Raw genomic sequence first — 26,946 nt, 5'->3', positions numbered from 1 at the left:
TACATGTTGCTCCTATTTTCATTTTCACTTTAAAATCCACAGCATGTCAATTATTTGATCCAAATTCATTGGGGTATTCACCCTTTGCTATGACTGGGTAAAATGTTTAAAATCTTCATGCAATATATGCAAATGTTGAAGTGGAGACTTCAGATACTCTGCAGAAAATCCACATTAAATCCATGTGCAGACACCATGAACATCAATATAGCAAGAACGAGCGAAAAAGAAAACTCTAGCCATTTGGGTGGAGACAGGAGGGTTCTATTTATTTTGAGGTATAATTGAAGGTGGTTTTTCTTGGGTCTAGTATGATGTATATATTTATTTCATGGAGCATTTATTTATTTGGTTTAGACTTGGCTAGGTACTTTTTTCTGGGTTATTTATTAAGGGGTCTTTAGATATGGTATTTATACTGTCTGTATTTATTATTGTGTTCATTTATTCATCGATCAGCATCTTTACATGAGTCTGGCCTGAAGTATGTATTTATTCCTGGGTTTACACATATGTTAGGGATGTGGTCTAGGATCTGTATCAAATCCCCTTGAGTTGGTCTGAGTCTGGGCTGCATGGTTGAGTCTGCAGAAGAAAGCCATTACTGTGCAAATGCCACAAAGAATCTCGCCTACAATAGGCAAAACAGCACAGAGCCAAGCCTCAAAACTTCTGGAACAAGGTAATTTTTTTTAGTGATGAGACCAAAATTGAACTTTTTGGCCACAACGATAAATGTTACTGTCACGGGGTCCTTCTCTGGTATCACACAATCAACAGAGCAAGCGAAGAGTGAACAATTCCAAGACCTTTATTCAGGCAAAAACACGAAAAGGTCCATATTCAGTTCACCACACAAAGGATAAGATAGTCCAGAATAAGAATGCAGTCCAATAACAGGAAAAATGTCCAGGGAAACTAGATTCCAAAACTCTAGCACCAGAGGATAAAAATGGGTCCTTCTCTCTGAAATGCAGTCTTTACACGATCCTGTCCACACCGGAACTGACTTGCCCAGCTCCTGTTCTCTCCTCCACACCCTTCCTTGTCCAGGGGTAGTCAAACAAGTTGGGGGCGGTTTCCAGGCCTCCCAGAGGAGAACAAAGGGCCTTAGGGATTAATGCACAACAGGGGGTCATCAAGAGACAGATACAGTGAGGCTGTAGACTTACAATGTAATAAGAAAAACACTATGAAAATTATTGAAATAGAAAAATAGGAATATACAAAAAAATGACATCCACATAGCATATCACACCATCACAACCTCTCCCCCCCATAATAAGTGAGTACGCCATGAGGTCTACACAGACCTCTGGCCTGCTCACTTTAGTCCACATTGCTCAGTTATTTATAGTTCCTTGTACAGTGGCAGGGGTAGGTCGGCCTGGGGAGCCTATGGTTCTTCTTGTTGAGACAGTCCATCGGCGTTCTGGTGTTGGCTTCCCCGCTTGTATTGGATGGAGAAGCTGTAGGGTTGTAAGGACAAGCTCCACCGCAGCAATCTTCCATTGTTCCCTGATACGCGATTCAGCCATGTGAGGGGGTTGTGGTCTGTAACAATTGTAAAATCTCTGCCATACAAGTATGGCTGCAATTTTTTTAGCGCCCATATGATGGCAAGGCACTCCTTTTCAATAGAGGCATAGGCAACTTCCCGATCCAGTAGTTTCTGACTGGCAAAAGCAACAGGATGTTCTTCTCCGGCGGCGTTCACTTGGCTAAGCACTGCCCCAATCCCAAAGGTGGATGCATCTGTCTGCACGAGGAACTTGCATTTATAATCCGGGGCAGCCAAGACTGGAGCAGTGACGAGGACAGTCTTTAACGCTGAAAAGGCATCCTCGCATGCCGTCGTCCACGTCACATTCCTAGGCATGTTCTTGCGGGTCAGGTCGGTTAGGGGCTTGGCCAAGGTGCTGAAGTTAAGAACAAATTTGCGATAGTAACCAGCAGCTCCTAAAAATGCAAGTACCTGCTTTTTAGTCTGGGGTCTACACCAGTTGCTAATGGCTTCCACCTTGGCAGGCTCAGGCCTTAGTGTCCCACCCCCTACTCTATGCCTGAGGTACTGCACCTCAGCCATCCCTATTTGGCACTTATCAGGGCGAATGGTCAGTCCAGCAGTAAGGATACAGTCCAGCACTATGCCCAAGTGTTTAAGATGTTCCTCCCAGGTTGTGCTAAAATGGCAATGTCGTCTAAGTAAGCACAGGCAAAGTCCTGACATTGTTGTAACAGTCGATCCACCAGTCTCTGGAAAGTAGCGGGGGCAGTTTTCATCCCAAAGGGCATTCCCAGGAACTCATAAATAACTGAGCAATGTGGACTAAAGTGAGCAGGCCAGAGGTCTGTGTAGGTTGTGACGGTGTGATATGCTATGTGGATGTCATTTTTTTTTTTTTTAGCAATTCCAAGACCTTTATTCAGGCAAAAACACGAAAAGGTCCATATTCAGTTCACCACACAAAGGATAAGATAGTCCAGGATAAGAATGCAGTCCAATAACAGGAAAAATGTCCAGGGAAACGAGATTCCAAAACTCTAGCACCAGAGTATAAAAATGGGTCCTTCTCTCTGAAATGCAGTCTTTACACGATCCTGTCCACACCGGAACTGACTTGCCCAGCTCCTGTTCTCTCCTCCACACCCTTCCTTGTCCAGGGGTAGTCAAACAAGTTGGGGGCGGTTTCCAGGCCTCCCAGAGGAGAACAAAGTGCCTTAGGGATTAATGCACCACAGGGGGTCATCAAGAGACAGATACAGTGAGGCTGTAGACTTACAATGTAATAAGAAAAACACTATGAAAATAACTGAAATAGAAAAATAGGAATATACAAAAAAATGACATCCACATAGCTTATCACACCATCACAGTTACATTTGGAGAGAGGTTAACAAGGCCTATGATGAAAGGAACACAATTCCTACTGTAAGACTCGGAGGTGGATCACTGATGTTTTGGGGATGTGTGAGCTACAAAGACACAGTAAACTTGGTCAAAGTTGAAGGAAAGATGAATGCAGCACGTTATCAACAACTACTGGAGGCAAATTTGCAATCATCAGCCCTGAAGCTGCACATGGGACGTACTTGGAGGTTCCAATATGACAACGATCCAAAACACAAGGCCAAGTCGACCTGTCATTGGCTACAGCAAAACAAAGTGAAGGTTCTGGAGTGGCCATTTCAGTCTCCTGACCTCAATATCATTGAGCCACTCTGGCAAGATCTCAAGCGTGCAGTTCATGCTAGACAGCCCAGTAATTTACAGGAACTGGAGGCTTTTTGCCAAGAAGAGTGGGCAGCTTTACCCTCTGAGAAAATAAAGAACCTCATCCACAACTACCACAAAAGACTTCAAGCTGCCATTGATGTTAGAGGGGGCAATATATGGTATTAAGAAATGGGGTATGTGAACTTTTTTTTTTTTTAAATTCGTTTATTGAACCTCAGGACACAAAAAATGTACAACATACATATTGGCTTATGATGACAAGCATTATACAGAGCATACATGTTTCTGTCCATTGTGAAATATAAAGCAAGGAAATTGCACACTCTTATTGATAAACAAGGTAATATGTACATATCCTTCCAAGCATATGCAAAGGATAATTGGCTATACACTTTTCAGCATGTATATCAATCCAATTTCACAAGCCCTGTCATATCACTCGAATAATAAAGTCTAACTAAAATTCCAAAACTACAACTACCACTACATCAACTAGTATCTACTATTTTCGCAGCTTGGTTTCCTATATCATATTATGTCGCATGTGATGTCTCAACCTTGCAGAGTAAGATGAGAGGAATTCCACCTCTCCCAAATCTTTTCAAATTTACCCGGGTATCCCCTATTTTGGTATAACGTGCGCTCATATGGAACAATCGAATTTACCAAATCAATCCAACTTCTAAGGGAAGGACATGAGCCTCCCATCCACCGCAGTGCCAGCACCTTCCGTGCCATAAACAGTGTTTTGCGCAGGACGACCCCAGTATAGCGATCCCAAATCTCCTCCTCCCATACCCCAAACAAGCAGACCAATGGCTCTAGAGGGACAGGGGTTTGTACCAGGGATGTCAGTAGTGAAGTCACGTATTTCCAGTAATGTAGGATAGTGGGACACTGCCATACCATATGAATAAAATCCGCATCTGGCAAGTGACATCGCAAACATTCTGATGATTGAAGTCGGCCCATCCTAAAAAGTCGCATCGGAGTCAAGAATGATTGATTAATTATATATAATTGTATCATTCTGTTATTGATAGATGGTGATACTCTGGTCGGATATTCCAGAATCTCCTCCCACTCCTTTCCTTGCGTATTAGGGATGAGTCGATCCCACTTCCTCTTAATAGAGCTTATGGCGGATTCTGCCTCTATTGAGAGCATGTATGTATATAACGAGGATATGAGACCTTGGGGACCCTGCGAATTAAGGATTCCTATCAGAGGTAAAGACGAAATAGTACGGCCCACACCCCTACCCTTCATATGTGATTGAAGAGCCGATCTCAGCTCTAAATAGCGAAAAAATTGAGCTCTCGGAATATCATGTGTGACCTGTAATTGTTCAAAAGACTTTAAGATCCCTAGGTCATACAAGTCTCCCATTAAAGAGACGCCATACTGAATCCAAAAAACGGTGGATGGGTGATTTAGTAATTCCGGAAAATAGTTATTGTTCCACAGGGGCATTTCAGCTATAAAATCTTTAAACCCAATTACGTTCTTGATTTGTCTCCATATTAATCATGTCAGCCGGAGCAGGGGTAGCAGACGTGGGACATTAGCTTTCTCTAGCTCAAGGAAACCTAATGGGCAATCCGCTTGTGCAGCGTGAAGCACGTGATTTTCAGAATTAGGGAGGCAATTACCCGGCATCCATTTACTTAAAGCTTTAGCCTGCCCAGCCAAGTAGTATAGGAAAAAATCTGGCACCGCCGCCCCACCTCTTCTTTGGTCTTTGTAAAGTGGACAATTTAAGTTTGGGCCTAGTTTTCCCCCATATAAAGGACGTGACCAGGGAATTGAGATTTACAAAAAAGGACCTAAGCACCGCTACTGCACTGTGCTGAAGGGAGTAACTAAACTTAGGGAGTAATATCATTTTAATCAGGTTAATGCGTCCAGCCACAGACAATGGGAGGCTACTCCAGGATGCAAATTTAACTTTAACTAGTTCGGTATGTGAACTTTTGATCAGGGTCATTTGGCTTTCTTCTGGCGACTCGACCATGCAGCCCATTTTTCTTCAAATCCCTCCTTATTGTGCATCTTGAAGCAGCCACAACGCAAGTTTTCAGAGAGTCCAGTATTTCAGCTGATGTTATTTGTGGGTTTTTCTTTGCATTCCAATTTTCCTGGCATTTATCTCAGGTGAGGTTACCTTTAGTAGCCATTCATACACATTTGTGTCATCTTCTGTGCATGTTATCAGGCTAAAATCACCAAGGTATGTAAACGTTTGATCAGGGTCATTTGGATGTTTTGGGTTGTCATTATGATCTCAAAAGAGAAAACACAGTAATTTGACAATAAATGGATTCACCCAACCACTAACTATGAGTGGAGAAAAAGTTTTGGTGTTATCTTTCATATTCTCTGAAAAAAGGCCAAGAAGGCAAAAATTCTGCAGGGGTATGTAAATTCTCGAGCACAACTGTATAAATAAATTGCAGGGGTTGTACTCACTTGGATGCAACAGGAGGAAAACAGGAGGTATGTTCTTTTAAAAGTTCATGTGGATTTATTGCTTCATAAACCCAAAAGCACAAACAAAAGGTAAACAGCCTTTAGAACAGGCAAACAGAAATAATAAATGTCTATAGCAGGCTCTGCTCCACCAGGCCTGTGAGCACACAGGCTGGTGTTGTGAGTTCATTCTCTGGTCCACCAGTTGTGAGTTCTCCTTCCAGACTCCTTCTGGTGGTAACAGGAGGTAATGAGGCTGATTTAATCAGTAGAGATCTGCCACCTGATAATGAGGATGACGATTGGACCTCAGGAATCTCAGACTGGATTTAAGACAGCCGACGCCCTATTCTGGTGCTGGTGATTCCTTCTGGCTTGTCAGGTCTTGGTTTTAAGCTCTGTTCCAGTCATCTAAAGCTAAGTCTTTCTGCTAATGTTCGCACTTGATTTTGTTGGTCTATTCAGTTTATTGTGTTGTCATCCAGCCCCGGCTGGGGCTGCGCTGAATTTCCACTCTTATTTATCTGTATTTGCCAATTTGCTTTTTGTCCCTTACTAGATTGGCCTCTTTTTGCTCTGCCTCAGAATATTTCAGAGTGCTGATATAGTGCGAGAAGTCTAGTGACTTCAGGGTTAATTTTGCTATCAGAAGTGTTGGACATTATTTTTGTAGGGTTTTTTGCAGATTGCAGACAGTGTCTTTCCTTTCTTTTCCTTTCTAGTTAGTTTGGGCTCCATCGTTTGCTCAGCCTATTTTCCTGCCTGTGTTTGTGCTTTCATCTTGTTTCACCGTCAATACATGTGTGGGGGCTGTCTTTCCTTTGGGGTCTGCTCTGGGGCAGTTAGTTTTCCCCTTTTCATGCTTCAGGCTTATTTAGTCCTCTGGCTGTGACGAAGCGTCTAGGAACATCGTAGGTACGCTCCACGGCTGCTGCTAGTTGTGTGGTTAGGATCAGGGATCTGCAATCTGCATAGTTACCAACCTCTCTGGTTTTCTGTGACTTAGCTTGTTTTGCTTTTTTCTCTTCGGTGACCCATTCATAACAGAATCACCAGCCATACCGCAGATTCTAGGGTACTCATAAGCAGGAAAAAGTTGTTAAAAAAGAAAAAAAAAGTCAGAATTTTTTTCCTCTTTTTCTCTGGGGCCGTAGGAGGATTTTTTTTTCTTTTTCCCAATGGAGATTATGCAATTGTCTGATCGTGTGGAGCAGCTTGCTGCTGAAGCGCAGGGAATTTCCACCTACCTCATTCAGTCACATGCTGCTGAACCTAAGATCCCTACTCCTGATGTGTTTTCTGGGGATCGATCTAAATTTCTGAATTTTAAGAATAATTGTAAATTATTTCTGGCCTTGAAGCCTAACTCATCGGGGAGCTCTGTACAGCAGGTTAAAATTGTCATCTCCTTGCTGCGCGGCGATCCCCAAGATTGGGCTTTTTCTCTGACACCTGAAAATCCTATTCTGACTAATGTGGATGCATTTTTTCAAGCCTTGGGGTTGTTGTATGATGAACCTAATGCTGTCGATCAAGCTGAGGGAACCCTGTTGGCATTAAACCAGGGTCAGGATTCTGCAGAGTTATACTGTCAAAAATTGCGTCCTTACTACATGGAATGATAGTGCATTGGCAGCTCTCCTTCGGAAGTGTTTATCAGAGACCGTAAAAGATGTTATGGTTGGATTTCCTGTTCCCTCTGGTCTGGATGATTCTATGTCATTAGCCATTCAAGCTGATCGGCATTTACATGAACGTAAAACTACACGGGAGGCGCTGCCACCTTTTGAACAAACGTCTGAACCTATGCAATGTGATAGGGTTTTGTCTAGGGCGCAACATCAGGAGCTTAGAAGGCGTAATAAGCTGTGTTATTTCTGTGGAGACGTCTCTCATACTATTTGTCTGCCCTAAACGAGAGAAACGTTTTGCACACACATTTGCTGTGGGCAGTGTACAACCTAAGTTTCTTTTGGCAATTACTCTGATCTGCTCCTTATCCACGTTTTCCACGAAGGCTTTTGTGGATTCAGGAGCAGCGTTGAATCTGATGGATTTGGACTTTGCTAAACGTTGTGGTTTTTCCATGACGCCTCTGCGGATGCCTATTCCTTTGAGGGGTATTGATGCTACTCCTTTGGCGGAGAATAAACCTCAGTTTTGGACCCAGGTGACAATGCGAGTTGCCCCAGACCACCAAGAAAATTGAAAATTTTTGGTGCTGCATAATTTGCATGATACTATTGTTCTGGGTTTTCCCTGGTTGCAAACTCATAATCCAGTTTTGGATTGGAAATCTGGGTCTGTGGTGAGTTGGGGCTGTCAGTGTGTTCTTAGGGACGCTCCTGTTTTCTCCACCTCTCCTCAGTCTCATGATATTCCTGATTATCTAGCCGATTTTTCTGATGTATTTAGTAAGAGCAAGTCTGCGTCTTTGCCTCCTCATAGGAGTTATGACTGTGCAATTGAGTTGATGCCTGGGTGTAAATTTCCCAAGGGTCGGCTTTTCAACTTATCAGTACCCGAACATGATGCTATGCGATCCTATATTAAGGAGTTGTTGGAGAAGGGTCATATTAGACCATCCTTGTCACCTTTAGGTGCTGGGTTTTTTTTGTGGCCAAGAAAGATGGTTCATTAAGACCGTGTATTGATTATCGTTCCCTTAACAAGATTACTGTTAGATATCAGAACCCGTTACCTCTGATGTCTGATTTATTCTCCAGAGTTAAGAGTGCCTGCTGGTTTACTAAGCTTGACCTCAGGGGGGCGTATAATCTTATTCGCATCAAGCACGGGGATGAATGGAAGACGGCGTTTAATACTCCGGAGGGACATTTTGAGTACCTGGTGATGCCTTTTGGGCTTACTAATGCCCCTTCTGTCTGCCAGTCCTTTATGAATGATATTTTCCGTGACTGTGGATAAGTTTTTGATCATCTATCTGGATGATATTTTGATCTTTTCTAGTGATTGGGATTCTCATGTGGAACACGTCCGGACTGTGTTCCGGATTTTGAGGGAGAATTCCCTGTTTGTTAAGGGATCGAAATGCCTCTTTGGTGTACAGAGGATTTCATTTTTGGGATTTATCTTATCTCCATCAACTACTGAAATGGACCTGGCCAAGGTACAGGCCATTTATGATTGGGTTCAGCCTACTTCTTTGAAGGCCCTCCAGAAGATTTTGGGTTTTGCTAATTTCTATCGTAAATTTATAGGTAATTTTTCTGGTATTGTCAAACCACTGACTGATCTGACCAAGAAGGGCGCTGATGTGCTGAATTGGTCTCCTGAGGCTTTCTCAGCATTTCAGAAGCTTAAGCAGAGATTTACTTCAGCTCCAGTTTTACAGCAACCTGATGTCTCACTTCCATTTCAGGTGGAGGTAGATGCTTCTGAGATTAGTGCAGGAGCTGTTTTGTCCCAAAAAGACCCTGTGACTTCTAAGATGAATCCCTGTGCCTTCTTTTCTCGAAAGTTCAATTGAGGAGTGGAGACATTGGTTGGAGGGAGCTAGACATCAAGTTGTGGTCCTCACCAATCACAAGAATTTGATTTATCTGGAGTCCGCCAAACGCTTGAATCCTAGACAGGCTAGATGGGCCTTGTTTTTCACGCGTTTTAATTTTGTGGTCTCTTTTCTTCTGGGCACTAAGAATGTTAAGGCAGACACCCTTTCTAGGAGTTTCTTTGCCGATTCTCTTAATGTGACCGAGCCTACTTCCATCCCAGGTGAGGGGGTAGTTCTTTCTGCCATTTCGCCCGATTTGAGACGCGCCCTGGAGGAATTTCAGGAGGATAAACCTGAGCGTTGCTTTATGGGAAAATTGTATGTTCCTGACCAGTGGAGAAAGACAGTGATGTCTGAAATTCATTGCTCCGCATTGGCTGGTCATCCAGGTATTTTTGGTACCAGAGATTTGGTGAGTCGGTCTTTTTGGTGGCCTGCCTTTGCCTTATCTAGTGACGTCAGGAATTTTGTACAGTCCTGTGGGACTTGTTCTCGGTCTAAACCCTGTTCTCGTTCTAGTGGGTTGCTGATGTCATTGCCGGTGCCCAAGAGGCCTTGGACCCATATCTCAATGGATTTTATTTCTGATCTTCCTGTCTCTCAGAGAATGACTTATCTGGGTGATTTGTGATAGATTTTCGAAGATGGTCCATCTTGTACCACTCCCAAAGTTGCCATCTTCCGCTGAGTTGGTGCCCTTGTTTTTACAACAGGTGGTTCGGTTACATGGGATTCCTGAGAACATTGTGTCCGACAGAGGAGTCCAGTTTGTTTCCAGATTCTGGAAAGCCTTTTGTTCCAATCTGGGAATTCAGTTATCCTTCTCCTCCGCGTTTCATCCCCAGACCAATGGACAGACTGAGAGAACAAACCAGGCCTTGGAGTCTTATTTGAGATGTTTTATATCTGCTGATCAGGATGATTGGGTCTCATTTTTGCCCTTGGCCGAATTCGCACTGAACAATAGAGCTAGTTCTGCCACTTTGATGTCACCCTTTTTCTGTAATTTTGGGTTTCATCCTCGATTCTCTTCAGGGCAAGTGGAATCTTCGTCCTGCCCAGGTGTGGACACTGTGGTTAAGAGAATGCAGCAGATATGGGACCAAGTGGTGGATAAGTTGTCACTCTCTCAGGAAAAGGCCCAGCGATTTCTCAACCGGCATAGGACCATTGGTCCCCGGTTTGAAGTGGGTGATATGGTTTGGTTGTCGTCTAAGAATATTCCTATAAAGGTTGCATCTCCTAAATTTAAGCCAAGATTTATTGGACCTTATAAGATTTTGGAGATTCTTAATCCTGTTTCGTTTCGATTGGCTCTTCCAGTTACGTTCAAGATCCATAACGTATTTCACAAATCTCTGTTGAAGAGGTTTGTTGATCCAGTGGTTCCTATGGCAGCACCTCCTGACCCTGTGTTGGTTGAAGGCAATGTAGAATATGAGGTAGAGAAAATATTGGATTCTCGTTTGGTTAGACGAAGACTCCAGTATTTGGTCAAATGGAAGGGTTATGGTCAGGAGGATAATTCTTGGGTCTCTGCCTCTGATATTCATGCCAATAGATTGGTTCGTGCTTTTCACCGGGCCCATCCTGATCGGCCTGGTGGCGTGGATGAGGGTTCGGTGACCCCTCCTCGAGGAGGGGGGGGTACTGTTGTGAGTTCATTCTCTGGTCCACCAGTTGTGAGTTCTCCTTCCAGACTCCCTCTGGTGGTAACAGGGGGTAGTGAGGCTGATTTAATCAGCAGAGATCTGCCACCTGATAATGAGGATGACGATTGGACCTCAGGAATCTCAGACTGGATTTAAGACAGCCGACGCCCTATTCTGGTGCTGGTGATTCCTTCTGGCTTGTCAGGTCTTGGTTTTCAGCTCTGTTCCAGTCATCTAAAGCTAAGTTTTTCAACTAATGTTCACACTTGATTTTGTTGGTCTATTTAGTTTTTTTGTGTTGTCAGCCAGCCCCGGCTGGGGCTGCGCTGAATTTCCACTCTTATTTATCTGTATTTGCCAATTTGCTTTTTGTCCCTTACTAGATTGGCCTCTTTTTGCTCTGCCTCAGAATATTTCAGAGTGCTGATATAGTGGGAGAAGTCTAGTGACTTCAGGGTTAATTTTACTATCAGAAGTGTTGGACATTATTTTTGCAGGGTTTTTTGCAGATTGCAGACAGTGTCTTTCCTTTCTAGTTAGTTTTGGGCCCCATCGCTTGCTCAGCTTATTTTCATGCCTGTGTTTGTGCTTTCATCTTGTTTCACCGTCAATACATTGTGTGGGGGCTGTCTTTCCTTTGGGGTCTGCTCTGGGGCAGTTAGTTTTCCCCTTTTCATGCTTCAGGCTTATTTAGTCCTCCGGCTGTGACGAAGCGTCTAGGAACATCATAGGTACGCTCCACAGCTGCTGCTAGTTGTGTGGTTAGGATCAGTGATCTGCAATCTGCATAGTTACCAACCTCTCTGGTTTTCTGTGACTTAGCTTGTTTTGCTTTTTTCTCCTCGGTGACCCAATCATAACAGGCTGGGGCAATGTCCAGCACTCACGCTCGGTCTGAAGCCACACACACAGGAGGCCTGATTGGAGTTTAGATTTTGGGGTGTGTAATTATTTTGAAGGTCTGTTTATATTTAAACTTCATGGCCCTTACTAATTTGAAGGAGTGATGGAGGATATACGGTTTTCATGTGAATGGAAAGCATCAAGTTAATGCTGTTTGGGAACATGGCCTATATAAAAGGATCTTGCTGACACATCTAGTTGTACACCAGTGATTTTGGCACCAGACAGAACCTGAAGAGGAGAATGAACAATTGGACACCAGGTACTTGACTTAGAAATGCAACCATTACCTATTCATCTTCATGACACAACTGATCTTTCCAATAAACTCTACCAATAAACCAATTACTATCATTCTTATCTCAGTCCTTAAACACAGACAATTTTATGAGACATTTGGGCTAATAGAGAAGTAGACCTTTCTGAGTATTATGCTGCCATACTCACTGTCTTCTCTTACAGTCTTTTCCTCCCCAAGTCATGCATACATCTGGCCATACATAAGATGAAAAATATGGTTATTAATCACCCCTATTTAAATAAGGGTAATGAGTTTTCTTTTTTTTTTTTTTTTTTTTTGCATCTTGTATATGACCAGATGTGTGTGCATGACTTACTTGGGAAAAAGAGGAGAGTAAGTTACGCTGTGGAAAGATGGTAATCCAATAGAAGTATTATGATGCCATGGGCAATGCTGTCACATAAATCACCAACCTAAACATTGTTGCAAAAAGAGTACAAAGAGAGGAAACAGATCTCACCATTGACCACAGTGCGTGTTGCATTTTCCTGCAGATCTGAGCGAAAAGTGTTAAATTCAAAAACTTTTTTGAGGGTAGAGAGAATTCGGCATTTGGAGCTTGTTGATGATGAGGATGATGAAGGGGAGGAAGACTGGGTGCTCATTTCGAGATAATGCCCTGTAACAAACAAATTTTCAGATAGTATTAATTGGAATATTTCTGCCTATAGATGGAAAACAAAACTGGAAAGAAAATGTAAAACAGAAAACGGTGACGAACAGAAGCAAAATCTAGATTAATTTACAGAACATAATGAAAATATTCCTAATACTCCCTGCCGTCACATGTGAGAATAGGTGAACCTCTAATGCAGTGTTCAGATCTGGCAGATTTTTGTACAATAAATGCAAACAGTTTCACAAACCTTATCTGCCTGTTGCGCTATGAAGCTTTTTTTTGTTTTTACGGTCTTACACCTATTTTGGAAAGATGTTGCTTTAAAAGTGCAGGTGTGATCAACCTCTTCTGGCACCCATTCAAGTGGACATAAACTTTTCTGGAAGAGATGATGTTCCACCCAGGGTCTGCAATGCAAGTGACTCTGTGAATGGGAAGTCATCAATGAAGTTGTGCCCAGAGGAGTAAGGCTGGTTTCACACTTGCGCTTTTTTGCGCAAAAAAACGCATGCGTTTTTTTCCCTATACATTACATGGGTGCGTGTACACAAGCGTTTGTACGCGCATGCGTTTTTTTGTAGTGTGCGCTCAAGCGCACAAAATGCATCCTGTTGCATTTTTTTTGCGGCCGACTTGCCCCAAAAAAACACATGCGCACGCAATGCGTTTTTTTTTCACCCAAACACCCATTATAGTCTATGGGTGTTTGGGTGAAAAAACACAAAAAAACGCACACAAACGCAAGTGTGAAAGTAGCCTAAGGGGGCAGACGCTAAAACCACTGAGGTTCGTGACTGCCTGCATTGGTAACATGGATGTTCAATATGTGACAGCTCATAATCTACAAAAAAAACACTTCAATATAAAAAAAAAATGCTGAGGACATGCCAGAAACAAGGAACGATCCCTGAAGCGTCTTTCACGTGTCAAAAATGTCCATTTTTTACAACAGTAAAACAAAAAAAAAACATAGCGTGGACATACCCTAAGGATATGCTCTGGTCGATTTTAAAGTTGTCTCAAGTTCTTATACGTATGGTTAAAATTGGAAAGTGCTTACAAAAACAAGCAACTTTGCTACATACTTCTCATTGGAGGGATATTTGATTTTTTAACACTTGTTACCTAGGTTACCGGCCACCATGCAGTCTCAGAGTGGTCAGTTTACTAGGTAAGTAGCACTAGCAGGCTCTATACTTGCACTGCTGTAAAGCTGGCCGGATCTCTGGAGCTTCCCCCATGCTGCAGAAGCAAAGCTACCTTTGTTAGCAAAATGGGAGAGAGCTCGGGTCACACCAGTGGGGATACAATACTGCTGGTTACAAATGTCAGGGGGTAAGATGTGAGTGAACCCCAGATAAAAAGAGGTTGCCTGCATACCTGCACAACTCCACGTTGACTTCCATGAGTCAGTGGGCTGTACGGGAGCACTGTGCATGGGATTTGTCTCTGGCCGGTTTTTATACACAGCATCTCTAGAGGGAAAAAAAAGACTGCAATCTTTGTAAGGCCTCTTTCACACTTCCGTTTTTTACAATCAGTCACAATCCGCCAGGTTTTGAAAAAAACGGATCCTCAAATTTTTTTTGAGGATCCGTTTTTTTTCCCCATTGACTTGCATTAATGACGGATTGTGACGGATTGCTGTCCGTTTTTTTTGAGGATCCGCCAAAAATTGCTGTCCGTCACCATCCTCAAAGATTTCAAAACGGAGCTTGTAACGTTTTATTCTCTCGTTTTTTCTCTCTCTCTCTCTCTCCTCTTCCCGGCCAGCATTTCCTTTAAATTTCCGCATTTTCAGGATCCGTCTAAAACCGGATCCTGTGCCATCCGTTCACATCAGTTAACAACGGATCCGCTTGTATGACTTTTTGGCGGATTTGTACTGATGCAAAAAACTGAAGTGTGAAAGAGGCCTAAGAAGACTGCAGCTTTGTAAGATTTTAGCACAAAGGTCCCACATGACAGGTGGGGGTCCCAGCGATCAGAACCCCTGACGACATGTAATATGGGAAACCCCCATTGCTGCACTACAGATATTGGTCATAGAATCATAGAATCGTAGAGTTGGAAGGGACCTCCTGGGCCATCTGGTCCAACCCCCTGCTCAAAGCAGGATTCGCTAAATCATCCCAGTCAGATGTCTGTCCAGCCTCTGTTTGAAGACTTCCATTGAAGGAGAACTCACCACTTCTCGTGGCAGCCTGTTCCACTCATTGATCACTCTAACTGTCAAAAAGTTTTTTCTAATATCTAATCTGTGTCTCTTCCCATTCAGTTTCATCCCATTGCTTCTAGTCTTTCCTTGTGCAAATGAGAATAAAGTTGATACTTCTACAATGTGACAGCCCTTTAGATATTTGTAGACAGCTATTAAGTCTCCTCTCAGTCTTCTCTTTTGCAAACTAAACATTCCCAAATCCTGCAACCTTTCCTCATAAGACAGGGTTTGCAGACCGGTCACCATTCTGGTCGCTCTTTTCTGAACTTGCTCCAGTTTGTTGATGTCTTTTTTAAAATGTGGTGCCCAAAACTGGACACAATATTCCAGATGAGGTCTGACCAAAGAGGAGTAGAGGGAAATAATGACTTCACGTGATCTAGACTGTATGCTTCTGTTAATACATCCTAGAATTGCATTTGCCTTTTTTGCTGCTGCATCACACTGTTGACTCATATTCAGTCTGTGATCTATTAGTATACCCAAGTCTTTTTCACATGTGCTGTCACTTAGCCCTATTCCTCCCATTCTATATATGCTTTTTTCATTTTTATTGCCCAGATGTAGTACTTTGCATTTCTCCCTGTTAAAAACCATTCTGTTAGTTGCTGCCCACTTCTCCAGTTTATTTAAATCTTTTTGAATCCTCTCTCTCTCTTCTCTAGTATTAGCTATCCCTCCTAGCTTTGTGTCATCAGCAAATTTAATCAGTTTACCCTCAATTCCTTCATCTAAATCGTTGATAAAGATGTTGAACAATACAGGGCCCAGGACAGAGCCCTGTGGTACCCCACTTGAGACATTCTTCCAACTGGATGTGCAGCCATTTACGACCACTCTTTGGGTCCGATCACTAAGCCAGTTATGAATCCACCTAACAGTTGCCTTGTCCATTCCATACATAGTCATTTTCCTACCTGAGAATATGGGGATATGACATAAACTAAACCAAATCTCGAAGGTGAATTTTGCCCCCAAGATTACAGCCCCTGCTGACCAGCAAGTATATTGTAGGAACAGAAAACCGTGACTATAAAAACACTGAGGTAAAGGGGTATCCAGACAACAAACAAAAATGGGAAAGCCACACTAGCACTACACAAATAAGAGTAACCTAAAGATCTCCCGAGGAGGAATCTGCTGACACCATAGGGGTAATGGTTGTTAGAAGGGTCTTCACCAGGAATAACTGTCACCTGGCAGCCATAAGAGGCTTATGACTGAGGCAAGGTGCTGGCTCCCATCATGTTAAGCCTCAGGAAAGGAGCAACAAATCAGATGCCAGCTTTCATTTTGTCACTGCTGGTGTGAAGATGAAAGCTGCAGCCTGATTTGTTGTTAGCTGGTTCTCACACACAACACCCCGCTGCCGCAGCATGGCCCCGTGTACAGTACGCAATGCTGCGGGCCCCCAGCTCCACACATAGAGCCACCTCAGTACAAACACTAACTGTTCAGCCGAGTATCATCTCCCCGCAAACTTCCTCTGAACTTCCGCCAGTCCCGGCGCACAGTAGTGTCGTCACCAGACCTAGTTACCGTGGCGACTACGTCTCGCCTTCCTTCCGGTTCTCAGAGGACGTCACAGCGACGACGGCAAAGATGGCGGCGAATCGGAAGAATGTGCTGTCTTCTCTGGCCGTCTATGCCGGGGACTCGGAGCCGGAGCTGGACAGTGATGGGGAAGTGGAAGGTGAGAAATAATGGCGGAGGGTGATTGGTATCTCAGGAAGGAGAGATCAGAATGAGTGCCATGGGTGTACCTACCTGAGGAGAAAACCATCCTTACAGGGCTCTGCCAGTAGAAGAAATGGCGCTGATTCTCAGGTACCTTTAAGGGTATGTGCACACGATCAGTAATGGCTCAGGACTTGACACAGGTGAAATCTGCACCAAATCTGCATCTGAGGTCACTGGCAGGTCGCCTGCGTTTTTGACCTGTTTTTCTGCATGTGTTTTTGAGCCGTTTTTTCATTGCATGCTTTTTTTTGTCACTTGACATAAAGCTAATTGAAAGTTGGTTTCTGGGAAGGCAAAAAGTGATTTCATGTTTGCAGATATATTGCGGTATGTTCCCACGGTCAGTAAACGCTGCGGGTTGGATGCTGTGTACATCCGCGATGTCCAACCTGCAGTGTCCAGCTGTTACAGCATAGTGGATGGGATTTCAAGAAATCTCATGCCCACCATGTGCGCACCGATGCCTGCGGCTCACCCGCAGAGACGGACATGTGGCGTGTCTTTCCAGACCGCAGCATGGCAATTTATATAGCTGCTTAAATTACCCTTTCACTATCATTAGATGCGGTAGTCACATGCAGCTTACTACGCATTTGTACTAATTTACATAATGGTGAATCTTGTGACACAGCCGGAAGTACACGACACAGGAAGTGGAGGAAAGCACAGAGAGGTCACCTCCTTTTTAATAAATAATTAAAAAAAAAAGTAGTGGGGTCCCCCTGTATTTGTTATCGAGCCAGAGTAAAGCAGACTACTGGGACTGGTATTTCAGGCTGGTAAGGATCCAATATCCATGAACCTTACCAGCCTGATAACACCAGGCCGTAGCAGTCTGCTTGCCTTAGATGGTTAGCAAAAATAGTGGGATCCCCTCCAAAAAAAAAAAATGTCATGGGGTCCCTCTCTCTTTGTTAACCAGCCAAGAAAAAGCAGACAGCTGCGGCCTGGTATTCTCAGGCTGATGAGGCCCATGGATTTTGGCCCTCACCAGCCTAAAAGTAGCTTCCATCAGCCGCCCCACAATTGGCACATCCAAAGGTGTGCCAATTGTGGCACTTTACCCAGGTCTTCCCACTTGCCCTGTAGCGGTGGCAAGTGGGGTAATATTTGTGGGGTTGATGTCACCTTTGTATTGTCCGGTGACATCAAGCCCACAGCTTAGTAATGGAGAAGCGTCTATAAGACACCTATCCATTACTAATCCTACAGTTACGTGGGAAATAAAGACACAGCCAGAATAAAGTCCTTTAATTGAAATAATGATACTGACTCCTTTAATAGATCTTAATTAAACCATACTTACTGCATCGCCTATTCCACTGACGCCTTCGTTCTCCTGGAAGAGAATTAAAATAAAAAAGAAACAATATTCTTACCTGTCCGCCCCAAAGATATACATACTGTCCCACGACGAGTCCAGCTCTGCTACATCTGGATGCCTTTGGCTCAACAGTGGCATTATGCCACCACTCAACCTAACATCCAGATGCAGCGTAGCTTAAAGATGATGACCGCGGATGACTGGAGATGTTTCCGGCAGTCGCGTGCACTCCAGTTTTCATGATCAGCTGGTCGTGAGAACTTGGTTAGAGACCGGAGATAACCCCGTCCCCAGCGGTCACATGCACGCCAGTTCTCACGGTTAGCTCAGCTCATCACGAGAACTGCAGTGTACGTGTACTTCCGTATGAAACAAGGTACGCCACTATTTAAATTAGTACACATGCGTAGTAAGCTGCGTTCCCACACTTAATACGCACGTGACTAAGAAGATAATGTGGTTTTACCGCATCTAATGATAGTGAATTGGTAATTTACGCAGCGGAGACTGAGGGTCTCCACTACATAAATTGACATGCTGCAGTCTGGAAAGACGTGCCGCATGTGCACCTCCGCATTGAAGCTGGATGCGTCTCAGGACGCATAGTGGAGATGGTGTTTCATGAAATCCCATCCACTATGCTGTAACATCTGGCCACGCTATGCTGCAACATCTGGCCACTGCGGGTTTGACGCTGCGGGGGTACAAAGCGTCCAACCCGCAGTGTTTACTGACCATGGGAACATACAGTCATATGTAAAAGTTTGTGCACCCCTATTAATGTTAACCTTTTTTCTTTATAACAATTTTGGTTTTTGCAACAGCTATTTCAGTTTCATATATCTAATAACTGATGGACTCAGTTATATTTCTGGATTCAAATGAGGTTTATTGTACTAACAGAAAATGTGCAATCTGCATTTAAACAAAATTTGACCGGTGCAAAAGTGTGGGCACCCTTATCATTTTCTTGATTTGAACACTCCTAACTACTTTTTACTGACTTCCTGAAGCACTAAATTGGTTTTGTAACCTCATTGAGCTTTGAACTTCATAGCCAGGTGTATCAAATCATGAGAAAAGGTATTTAAGGTGGCCACTTGCAAGTAGTTCTCCTATTTGATTCTCCTATGAAGAGTGGCATCATGGGCTCCTCAAAACAACTCTCAAATGATCTGGAAACAAAGATTATTCAACATAGCTTTTCAGGGGAAGGATACAAAAAGTTGTCTCAGAGATTTAACCTGTCAGTTTCCACTGTGAGGAACATAGTAAGGAAATGGAAGAACACAGGTACAGTTCTTGTTAAGCCCAGAAGTGGCAGGCCAAGAAAAATATCAGAAAGGCAGAGAAGAAGAATGGTGAGAAAAGTCAAGGACAATCCACAGACCACCTCCAAAGACCGGCAGCATCATCTTGCTGCAGATGGTGTCACTGTGCATCGGTCAACAATACAGCGCACTTTGCACAAGGAGAAGCTGTATGGGAGAGTGATGCGAAAGAAGCCGTTTCTGCAAGCACGCCACAAACAGAGTCGCCTGAGGTATGCAAAAGCACATTGGGACAAGCCAGTTACATTTTGGAAGAAGGTCCTGTGGACTGATGAAACAAAGATTGAGTTGTTTGGTCATACAAAAAGGCGTTATGCATGCGCTGTATTGTTGACCGATGCACAGTGACACCATCTGCAGCAAGATGATGCTGCAGGTCTTTGGAGGTGGTCTGTGGATTGTCCTTGACTGTTCTCACCATTCTTCTTCTCTGCCTTTCTGATATTTTTCTTGGCCTGCCACTTCTGGGCTTAACAAGAACTGTACCTGTGTTCTTCCATTTCCTTACTATGTTCCTCACAGTGGAAACTGACAGGATAAATCTCTGAGACAACTTTTTGTATCCTTCCCCTGAAAAGCTATGTTGAATAATCTTTGTTTCCAGATCATTTGAGAGTTGTTTTGAGGAGCCCATGATGCCACTCTTCATAGGAGAATCAAATAGGAGAACTACTTGCAAGTGGCCCCCTTAAATACCTTTTCTCATGATTTGATACACCTGGCTATGAAGTTCAAAGCTCAATGAGGTTACAAAACCAATTTAGTGCTTCAGGAAGTCAGTAAAAAGTAGTTAGGAGTGTTCAAATCAAGAAAATGATAAGGGTGCCCATACTTTTGCACCGGTCAAATTTTGTTTAAATGCAGATTGCACATTTTCTGTTAGTATAATAAACCTCATTTGAATCCAGAAATATAACTGAGTCCATCAGTTATTAGATATATGAAACTGAAATAGCTGTTGCAAAAACCAAAATTGTTACAAAGAAAAAAGGTTAACATTAATAGGGGTGCCCAAACTTTTACATATGACTGTACCCTAATTCTTTAAAAATGTCGCCTGTTTTTGGTTTTCTGCATTTTTCCTTCCAAGAGCCATAGTTTTAATTTGTTTCCATCAAGTTAGGCTTTATGGGGGTTTTTTGCAGGGCAAGTTGTAGTTTTGATTGACTCCATTCATCATACCATATAACATAGTGATAAATGTAATGATGAAGCCATGTTAAGTGTGAAACCCGCGATTCCACCTTCGTGGGTTTTTGGCTGGATTTGTTTTTATGGTGTTCATTGTGCGCTGATAATCGCCCAGGTCATATGATTTCTTCAGGTCAGTACCATTGTGGGGATGCCACACTTGAATTTTGGTTTGTGTCATTTTGGGAGACCAATAACTTTGCTTACTTCAGTGGATCTGAATGAGATCTTGTACTTTCACGGCTGTGTTGTTTTTAATGACACCATTTTGTGGTGCATGCAATGCTTTAATCGGTTTTTAATGTATTGGTGCAGGTGTGGCATCCAATAAAAGACAGCAGTTGTGCCATTTTTTTTCCCCAGACAGTTGCAAACCCAGGTAGGGGTGAGATGTCCAAAAAGGCACTAAGAACCATAGCAATACCAAAAAAAAAATGCCAGTACAATGGAGTCAAAATAGATTAGAAATTAATCTATTTTATTAATTACTAATCTATAAAAAGCATAGGATAAAGTTCCAAAATGCAGACACACAGAGTAGATGATGGGTGAACCTCAGTTATATACTGTGTCACAATTATGGGATGATATATAAAATCAGTTTACGTAAGAGTAAATAAACACCCGAAGCGCGTTTCACAATTGCTTTGTCAGGGGTGACGCTGACAAAGCAACTGTGAAACGTGTGTCAGGTGTTTGTTGGGAAAGTATGTTCATCAGTGTGTATACTACATATTGATACATCTTTGTTATGTGTACCTGTAGGTTATATTGCATTCAACTATCTTATAATCACTGTTTATGGTCATATTATATACTCTTACCTAAACTAAAAATAAATATATATATGTGTGTATGTGTGTGTATATATATATATATATATATATATATATATATATATAATGTGTGTGTATCTATAGTATAACACTAGGAGCGTCTCTCTGTCCGAAGCCTTTACAGACTGTGCAAGCGCGACGCGCCTGCGCAATCTGTACCCCACAGAGTAATGCATCCGGGTATGAGGAGTGTGGCCGAGGAGATCGCGGTATGCGTAAGCACTGAACGCATACCGCGATCTCCGCCACAACAACTTACAGATTCGGTTTTGCCGCGGGGTCTCGTCGTGATGTCAGGAGAGTGCAGGTTATGGCGCCGGAATCGGCAGCACAATCCCACACTTTCCTGACATCAGGGCATTTCCGCCCACCAACAAAATGGCACCGGACAGCGCAGTCTGCGCAGGCGCTAATTCCGGAACTACAGTGTCCCCTCTGTCACGCCGTTCTGACATACTCACCCGGCCATCGCCCCCACGCCGCAGCCCCTCGCCGCCCGACAGCCACCTCTGACAGGCGCGCGGCCGACGGCGTCTTTGCATTCAATGCGCATGCGCCATAGGCCGCGGCCGCGCCTCCCTTCTACTTGTGCTCCGGCTATGCCCTGACCCAGAAGCGCCCCCTGACCAATCGTTCTTGTGTGCTCTCTGCAGAAGCCTCGCAGTCCTGCTATCTGTGTGCCCTGCTGTACTCCACAGTCTTAATCCAGTCCTTCCGTCCTACTCCAGTCCTGCCTCCGGTGTTCCTGTTCCATCCGGCTCCAGTCCTTCCGTCCTACTCCAGTCCTGCCTCCGGTGTTCCTGTTCCAACCGGCTCCAGTCCTTCCGTCCTACTCCAGTCCTGCCTCCGGTGTTCCTGTTCCATCCGGCTCCAGTCCTTCCGTCCTACTCCAGTCCTGCCTCTGGTGTTCCTGTTCCATCCGGCTCCAGTCCTTCCGTCCTATTCCAGTCCTGCCTCCAGTGTTCCTGTTCCATCCTGCTCCAGTCCTTCCGTCCTACTCCAGTCCTGCCTCCGGTGTTCCTGTTCCATCCTGCTCCAGTCCTTCCGTCCTAATCCAGTCCTGCCTCCGGTGTTCCTGTCCCATCCGGCTCCAGTCCTTCCGTCCTAATCCAGTCCTGCCTCCGGTATTCCTGTCCCATCCGGCTCCAGTCCTTCCGTCCTACTCCAGTCCTGCCTCCGGTGTTCCTGTTCCAACCGGCTCCAGTCCTTCCGTCCTACTCCAGCCCTGCCTCCGGTGTTCCTGTTCCATCCTGCTCCAGTCCTTCCATCCTACTCCAGTCCTGCCTCCGGTGTTCCTGTTCCACTCCTGTCTCCTGTGTTCCAGCTCTGTCCTGTCATCTACACTTCAGTCCCACACTCCTACTCCAGTCCATCCTGAGCCGCCCCTCTCGGTACCGGCTACTGTGGTACTCGAACCCCTGGGCCTGCTCCTAACGGTCCCTGTATAGGGGTCGGTTCCACCTGGCAGCTCGCCCGGGGCCCCTCAGTGCCACGGCCCAGAGGGTCCACTCCTGGAGATTTCAGCTCCAGACCAGCCACGCTAACACCCTCTGCTCACGTCACTGATTAGTTTAACTATGTAACTGACGTCCACACTTCGCCTCGATTTTAAAACCCCTGCCCCCTCTACTGACATCACTGGTTTATTTAAATATGTAACTGACGTCCACAATTCGCCCCCATTTTAAAGGATGGGAGCAGCACATGACAGAATAGGGGCGCAGAATGGGAGCAGCACATGACAGAATGGGGGTGCAGTAAGGGAGCAGCACATGACAGAAATGGGGGGCGCAGGATGGGAGCAGCACATGACAGAATGGGGGCGCAGGATGGGATCAGCACATGACAGAATAGGGGCGCAGGATGGGAGCAGCACATGACAGGATGGGGGCAGCAAATGACAGAATGGGGGCGCAGGATGGGAGCAGCACATGACAGAATGGGGGCGCAGGAAGGGAGCAGCACATGACAGGATGGGGGCGCAGGAAGGGAGCAGCACATGACAGGATGGGGGCGCAGGATGGGGGCGCAGGATGGAAGCAGCACATGACAGGATGGGGGGCGCAGGATGGAAGCAGCACATAACAGGATGGGGGCGCAGGATGGGAGCAGCACATGACAGGATGGGGGCGCAGGATGGGAGCAGCACATGACAATGAAGCGCCAGATGGGGGCAGCACATGACAGAATGGGGGCGCAGGATGGTAGCAGCACATGACAGTATGGGGCCGCAGGATGGTAGCAGCACATGACAGAATGGGGCCGCAGGATGGGAGCAGCTCATGACAGAATGGAGGCGCAGGATGGGAGCAGCACATGACAGAATGGGGGCGCAGGATGGAAGCAGCACATGACAGAATGGGGGCGCAGGATGGCAGCAGCACATGACAGGATGGGAGCAGCACATGACAGAATGGGGGCGCAGGATGGGAGCAGCACATGACAGAATGGGGGCGCAGGATGGCAGCAGCACATGACAGGATGGGAGCAGCACATGACAGAATGGGGGCGCAGGATGGCAGCAGCACATGACAGGATGGGAGCGCAGGATGGGAGCAGCACATGACAGGATGGGGGTGCAGGAGGGGAGCAGCACATGACAGGAGGGGAGCAGCACATGACAGAATGGGGGCGCAGGATGGGAGCAGCACATGACAGAATGGGGGCGCAGGATGGGAGCAGCACATGACAGAATGGGGCCGCAGGATGGGAGCAGCACATGACAGGATGGGGGCGCAGGATGGGAGCAGCACATGACAGGATGGGGGCGCAGGATGGGAGCAGCACATGACAGGATGGGGGCGCAGGATGGGAGCAGCACATGACAGGATGGGGGCGCAGGATGGGAGCAGCACATGACAGGATGGGGCAGCAGGATGGGAGCAGCACATGACAGGATGGGGGCGCAGGATGGGAGCAGCATATGAAGAATAGGGGCGCAGGATGGGATCAGCACATGACAATGAAGCGCCAGATGGGAGCAGCACATGACAGGATTGGGGCGCAGGATGGGAGCAGCACATGACAGGATGGGGGCGCAGGATGGTAGCAGCACATGACAGAATGGAGGCGCAGGATGGGAGCAGCACATGACAGGATGGGGGCGCAGGATGGGAGCAGCACATGACAGAATGGGGGCGCAGGATGGCAGCAGCACATGACAGGATGGGAGCAGCACATGACAGAATGGGGGCGCAGGATAGCAGCAGCACATGACAGGATGGGAGCAGCACATGACAGGATGGGGGTGCAGGAGGGGAGCAGCACATGACAGGAGGGGAGCAGCACATGACAGGAGGGGAGCAGCACATGACAGGATGGGAGCAGCACATGACAGAATGGGGGTGCAGGATGGGAGCAGCACATGACAGAATGGGGCCGCAGGATGGGAGCAGCACATGACAGAATGGTGCCCAGGATGGGAGCAGCACATGACAGAATGGGGCCGCAGGATGGGAGCAGCTCATGACAGAATTGGGCCGCAGGATGGGAGCAGCTCATGACAGAATGGAGGCGCAGGATGGGAGCAGCACATGACAGAATGGGGGCGCAGGATGGGAGCAGTACATGACAGAATGGGGGCACAGGATGGCAGCAGCACATGACAGGATGGGAGCAGCACATGACAGAATGGGGGCGCAGGATGGCAGCAGCACATGACAGGATGGGAGCGCAGGATGGGAGCAGCACATGACAGGATGGGGGTGCAGGAGGGGAGCAGCACATGACAGGAGGGGAGCAGCACATGACAGAATGGGGGCGCCGGATGGGAGCAGCACATGACAGAATGGGGCCGCAGGATGGGAGCAGCTCATGACTGAATGGGGCCGCAGGATGGGAGCAGCTCATGACAGAATGGGGCCGCAGGATGGGAGCAGCTCATGACAGAATGGGGCCGCAGGATGGGGACAGCAAATGACAGAATGGGGGCGCAGGATGGGAGCAGCACATGACAGAATGGTGCCCAGGATGGGAGCAGCACATGACAGAATGGGGCCGCAGGATGGGAGCAGCTCATGACAGAATTGGGCCGCAGGATGGGAGCAGCTCATGACAGAATGGAGGCGCAGGATGGGAGCAGCACATGACAGAATGGGGGCGCAGGATGGGAGCAGCACATGACAGAATGGGGGCGCAGGATGGGAGCAGCACATGACAGAATGGGGGCGCAGGATGGCAGCAGCACATGACAGGATGGGGGCGCAGGATGGGAGCAGCACATGACAGGATGGGGGCGCAGGATGGGAGCAGCACATGACAGGAGGGGAGCAGCACATGACAGAATGGGGGCGCAGGATGGGAGCAGCACATGACAGAATGAGGATGGGATCAGCACGTGACAGGATGTCAGCACCACATGACAGGATGACAAGATGGAGGCGCACAAAACAGGATGAGGGCAGAGGATAGGGGCTGCACATGACAGGAAGGGGGCACGGGATGGAAGCAGCGCATACCAGGATGGAGACCATATACCGATATAAATGCTCGCCACCTGGGCGTAGAACCAGTTCAATAGCTAGAGTGTGTGTGTGTGTGTATACACATACATACAATGTATACACATTAAACTTGGATTCGTCTGTCCATAACACTTTTTTCCAATCTTCCTCTGTCCGAAGTCTGTGTTCTTTTGCCCATATTAATCTTTTTCCTTTTATTAGCCTGTCTCAGATATGTCTTTTTCTTTGCCACTCTGCCCTGTACTATTTAATGAAGCTGCCAGCTGAGGACCTGTAAGGCGTTGATTTCTCAAACTACAGACTCTAATGTACTTGTCTTGTTGCTCAGTTGTGCAGCGGGGCCTCCCACTTCTCTTTCTACTCTGGTTAGAGCCTGTTTGTGCTCTCCTTTAAAGGGAGTAGTACACACCATTGTAGGAAATCTTCAGTTTCTTCGCAATTTCTCGCATGGAATAGCCTTGATTTCTAAGAACAGGAATAGATTGTCGAGTTTCACATGAAAGTTCTTTTTTTCTGGCCATTTTGAGAGTTTAATGGAACCAACAAATGTAATGCTCCAGATTCTCAACTAGCTCAAAGGAATGTCAGGTTTATAGCTTTTCTAATTAGCCAAACTGTTTTCAGCTGTGCTAACATACTTGCACAAGGGTTTTCAAGGGTATTCTAACCATCCATTAGCCTTCTTACCATCCATTAGCCTTCTTACACAGTTAGCAAACACAAAGTGTAAGAACACTGGAGTGATGGTTGTTGTAAATGGGCCTCTATACACCTATGATGGGTGCTTTTCTTTCAAAAATAAGGACATTTCTAAGTGACCCTAAACTTTTGAATGGTTGCGCGTGTGTGTGTGTGTGTATATATATATATATATATATATATATATATATATATACACACACACACATACTAGATGGAGGCCCTATGCTATCGCATCGGGAGGGCGGTAATGTCACGATTGGGGCAGGCTTTGCAGCGTTGAGAATCTCTTCCACCCCCCCATGTGCTCACCCACCTATCCACTCTCCCTTTCCCCATGTGCTGACGTCTCCCATCTGTGCTTTCTTCTTTGACCTGTCTATCCCATGTGCTATCCCCCTTGTCTGCTGTCTCTCTCCTTCCTGTGCTGTGTTCTCTCCTCATG

At 45.7% G+C, this 26,946-nt stretch overlaps 2 protein-coding genes across 7 annotated transcripts in view; one reads left to right on the top strand and one right to left on the bottom strand.

Annotated features, from left to right (window-relative positions):
- RECQL5 (RecQ like helicase 5) overlaps positions 1–16,594 on the bottom strand; it is a 163,379-nt gene extending 146,785 nt beyond the window's left edge. The window contains exons 1-2 of one of the 5 annotated variants that reach the window (XM_073587944.1): positions 16,457–16,594; positions 12,538–12,696 (exon numbers count right to left, since the gene is read on the bottom strand). In XM_073587944.1, coding sequence (XP_073444045.1) covers positions 12,538–12,682 — 145 coding nt within the window. In that variant the 5' untranslated portion in view covers positions 12,683–12,696; positions 16,457–16,594. Of the gene's footprint in view, positions 1–12,537; positions 12,697–14,076; positions 14,150–15,834; positions 15,944–16,031; positions 16,322–16,368 lie in introns of those variants that run through there. The other 4 variants (XM_073587943.1, XM_073587945.1, XM_073587946.1 and 1 more) reach the window with 4 other exon arrangements.
- The window catches only part of SAP30BP (SAP30 binding protein), a 131,010-nt gene continuing 120,542 nt past the window's right edge, over positions 16,479–26,946 (top strand). For both annotated transcript variants that reach the window (XM_073587949.1, XM_073587948.1), the window contains exon 1: positions 16,479–16,610. In XM_073587949.1, the coding sequence (XP_073444050.1) occupies positions 16,520–16,610 (91 nt within the window). In that variant the 5' untranslated portion in view covers positions 16,479–16,519. The remainder of the gene's footprint in view (positions 16,611–26,946) is intronic.

The sequence above is a fragment of the Dendrobates tinctorius genome, unplaced genomic scaffold (assembly GCF_039654945.1).
Source record: "Dendrobates tinctorius isolate UK_male_01 unplaced genomic scaffold, ASM3965494v1 ptg000103l, whole genome shotgun sequence".
Classification (NCBI taxonomy): Eukaryota; Metazoa; Chordata; class Amphibia; order Anura; family Dendrobatidae; genus Dendrobates; species Dendrobates tinctorius.
The sequence above is the reverse complement of the archived record's forward strand: the minus strand, read 5'-3'. Positions and strand labels throughout refer to the sequence as shown.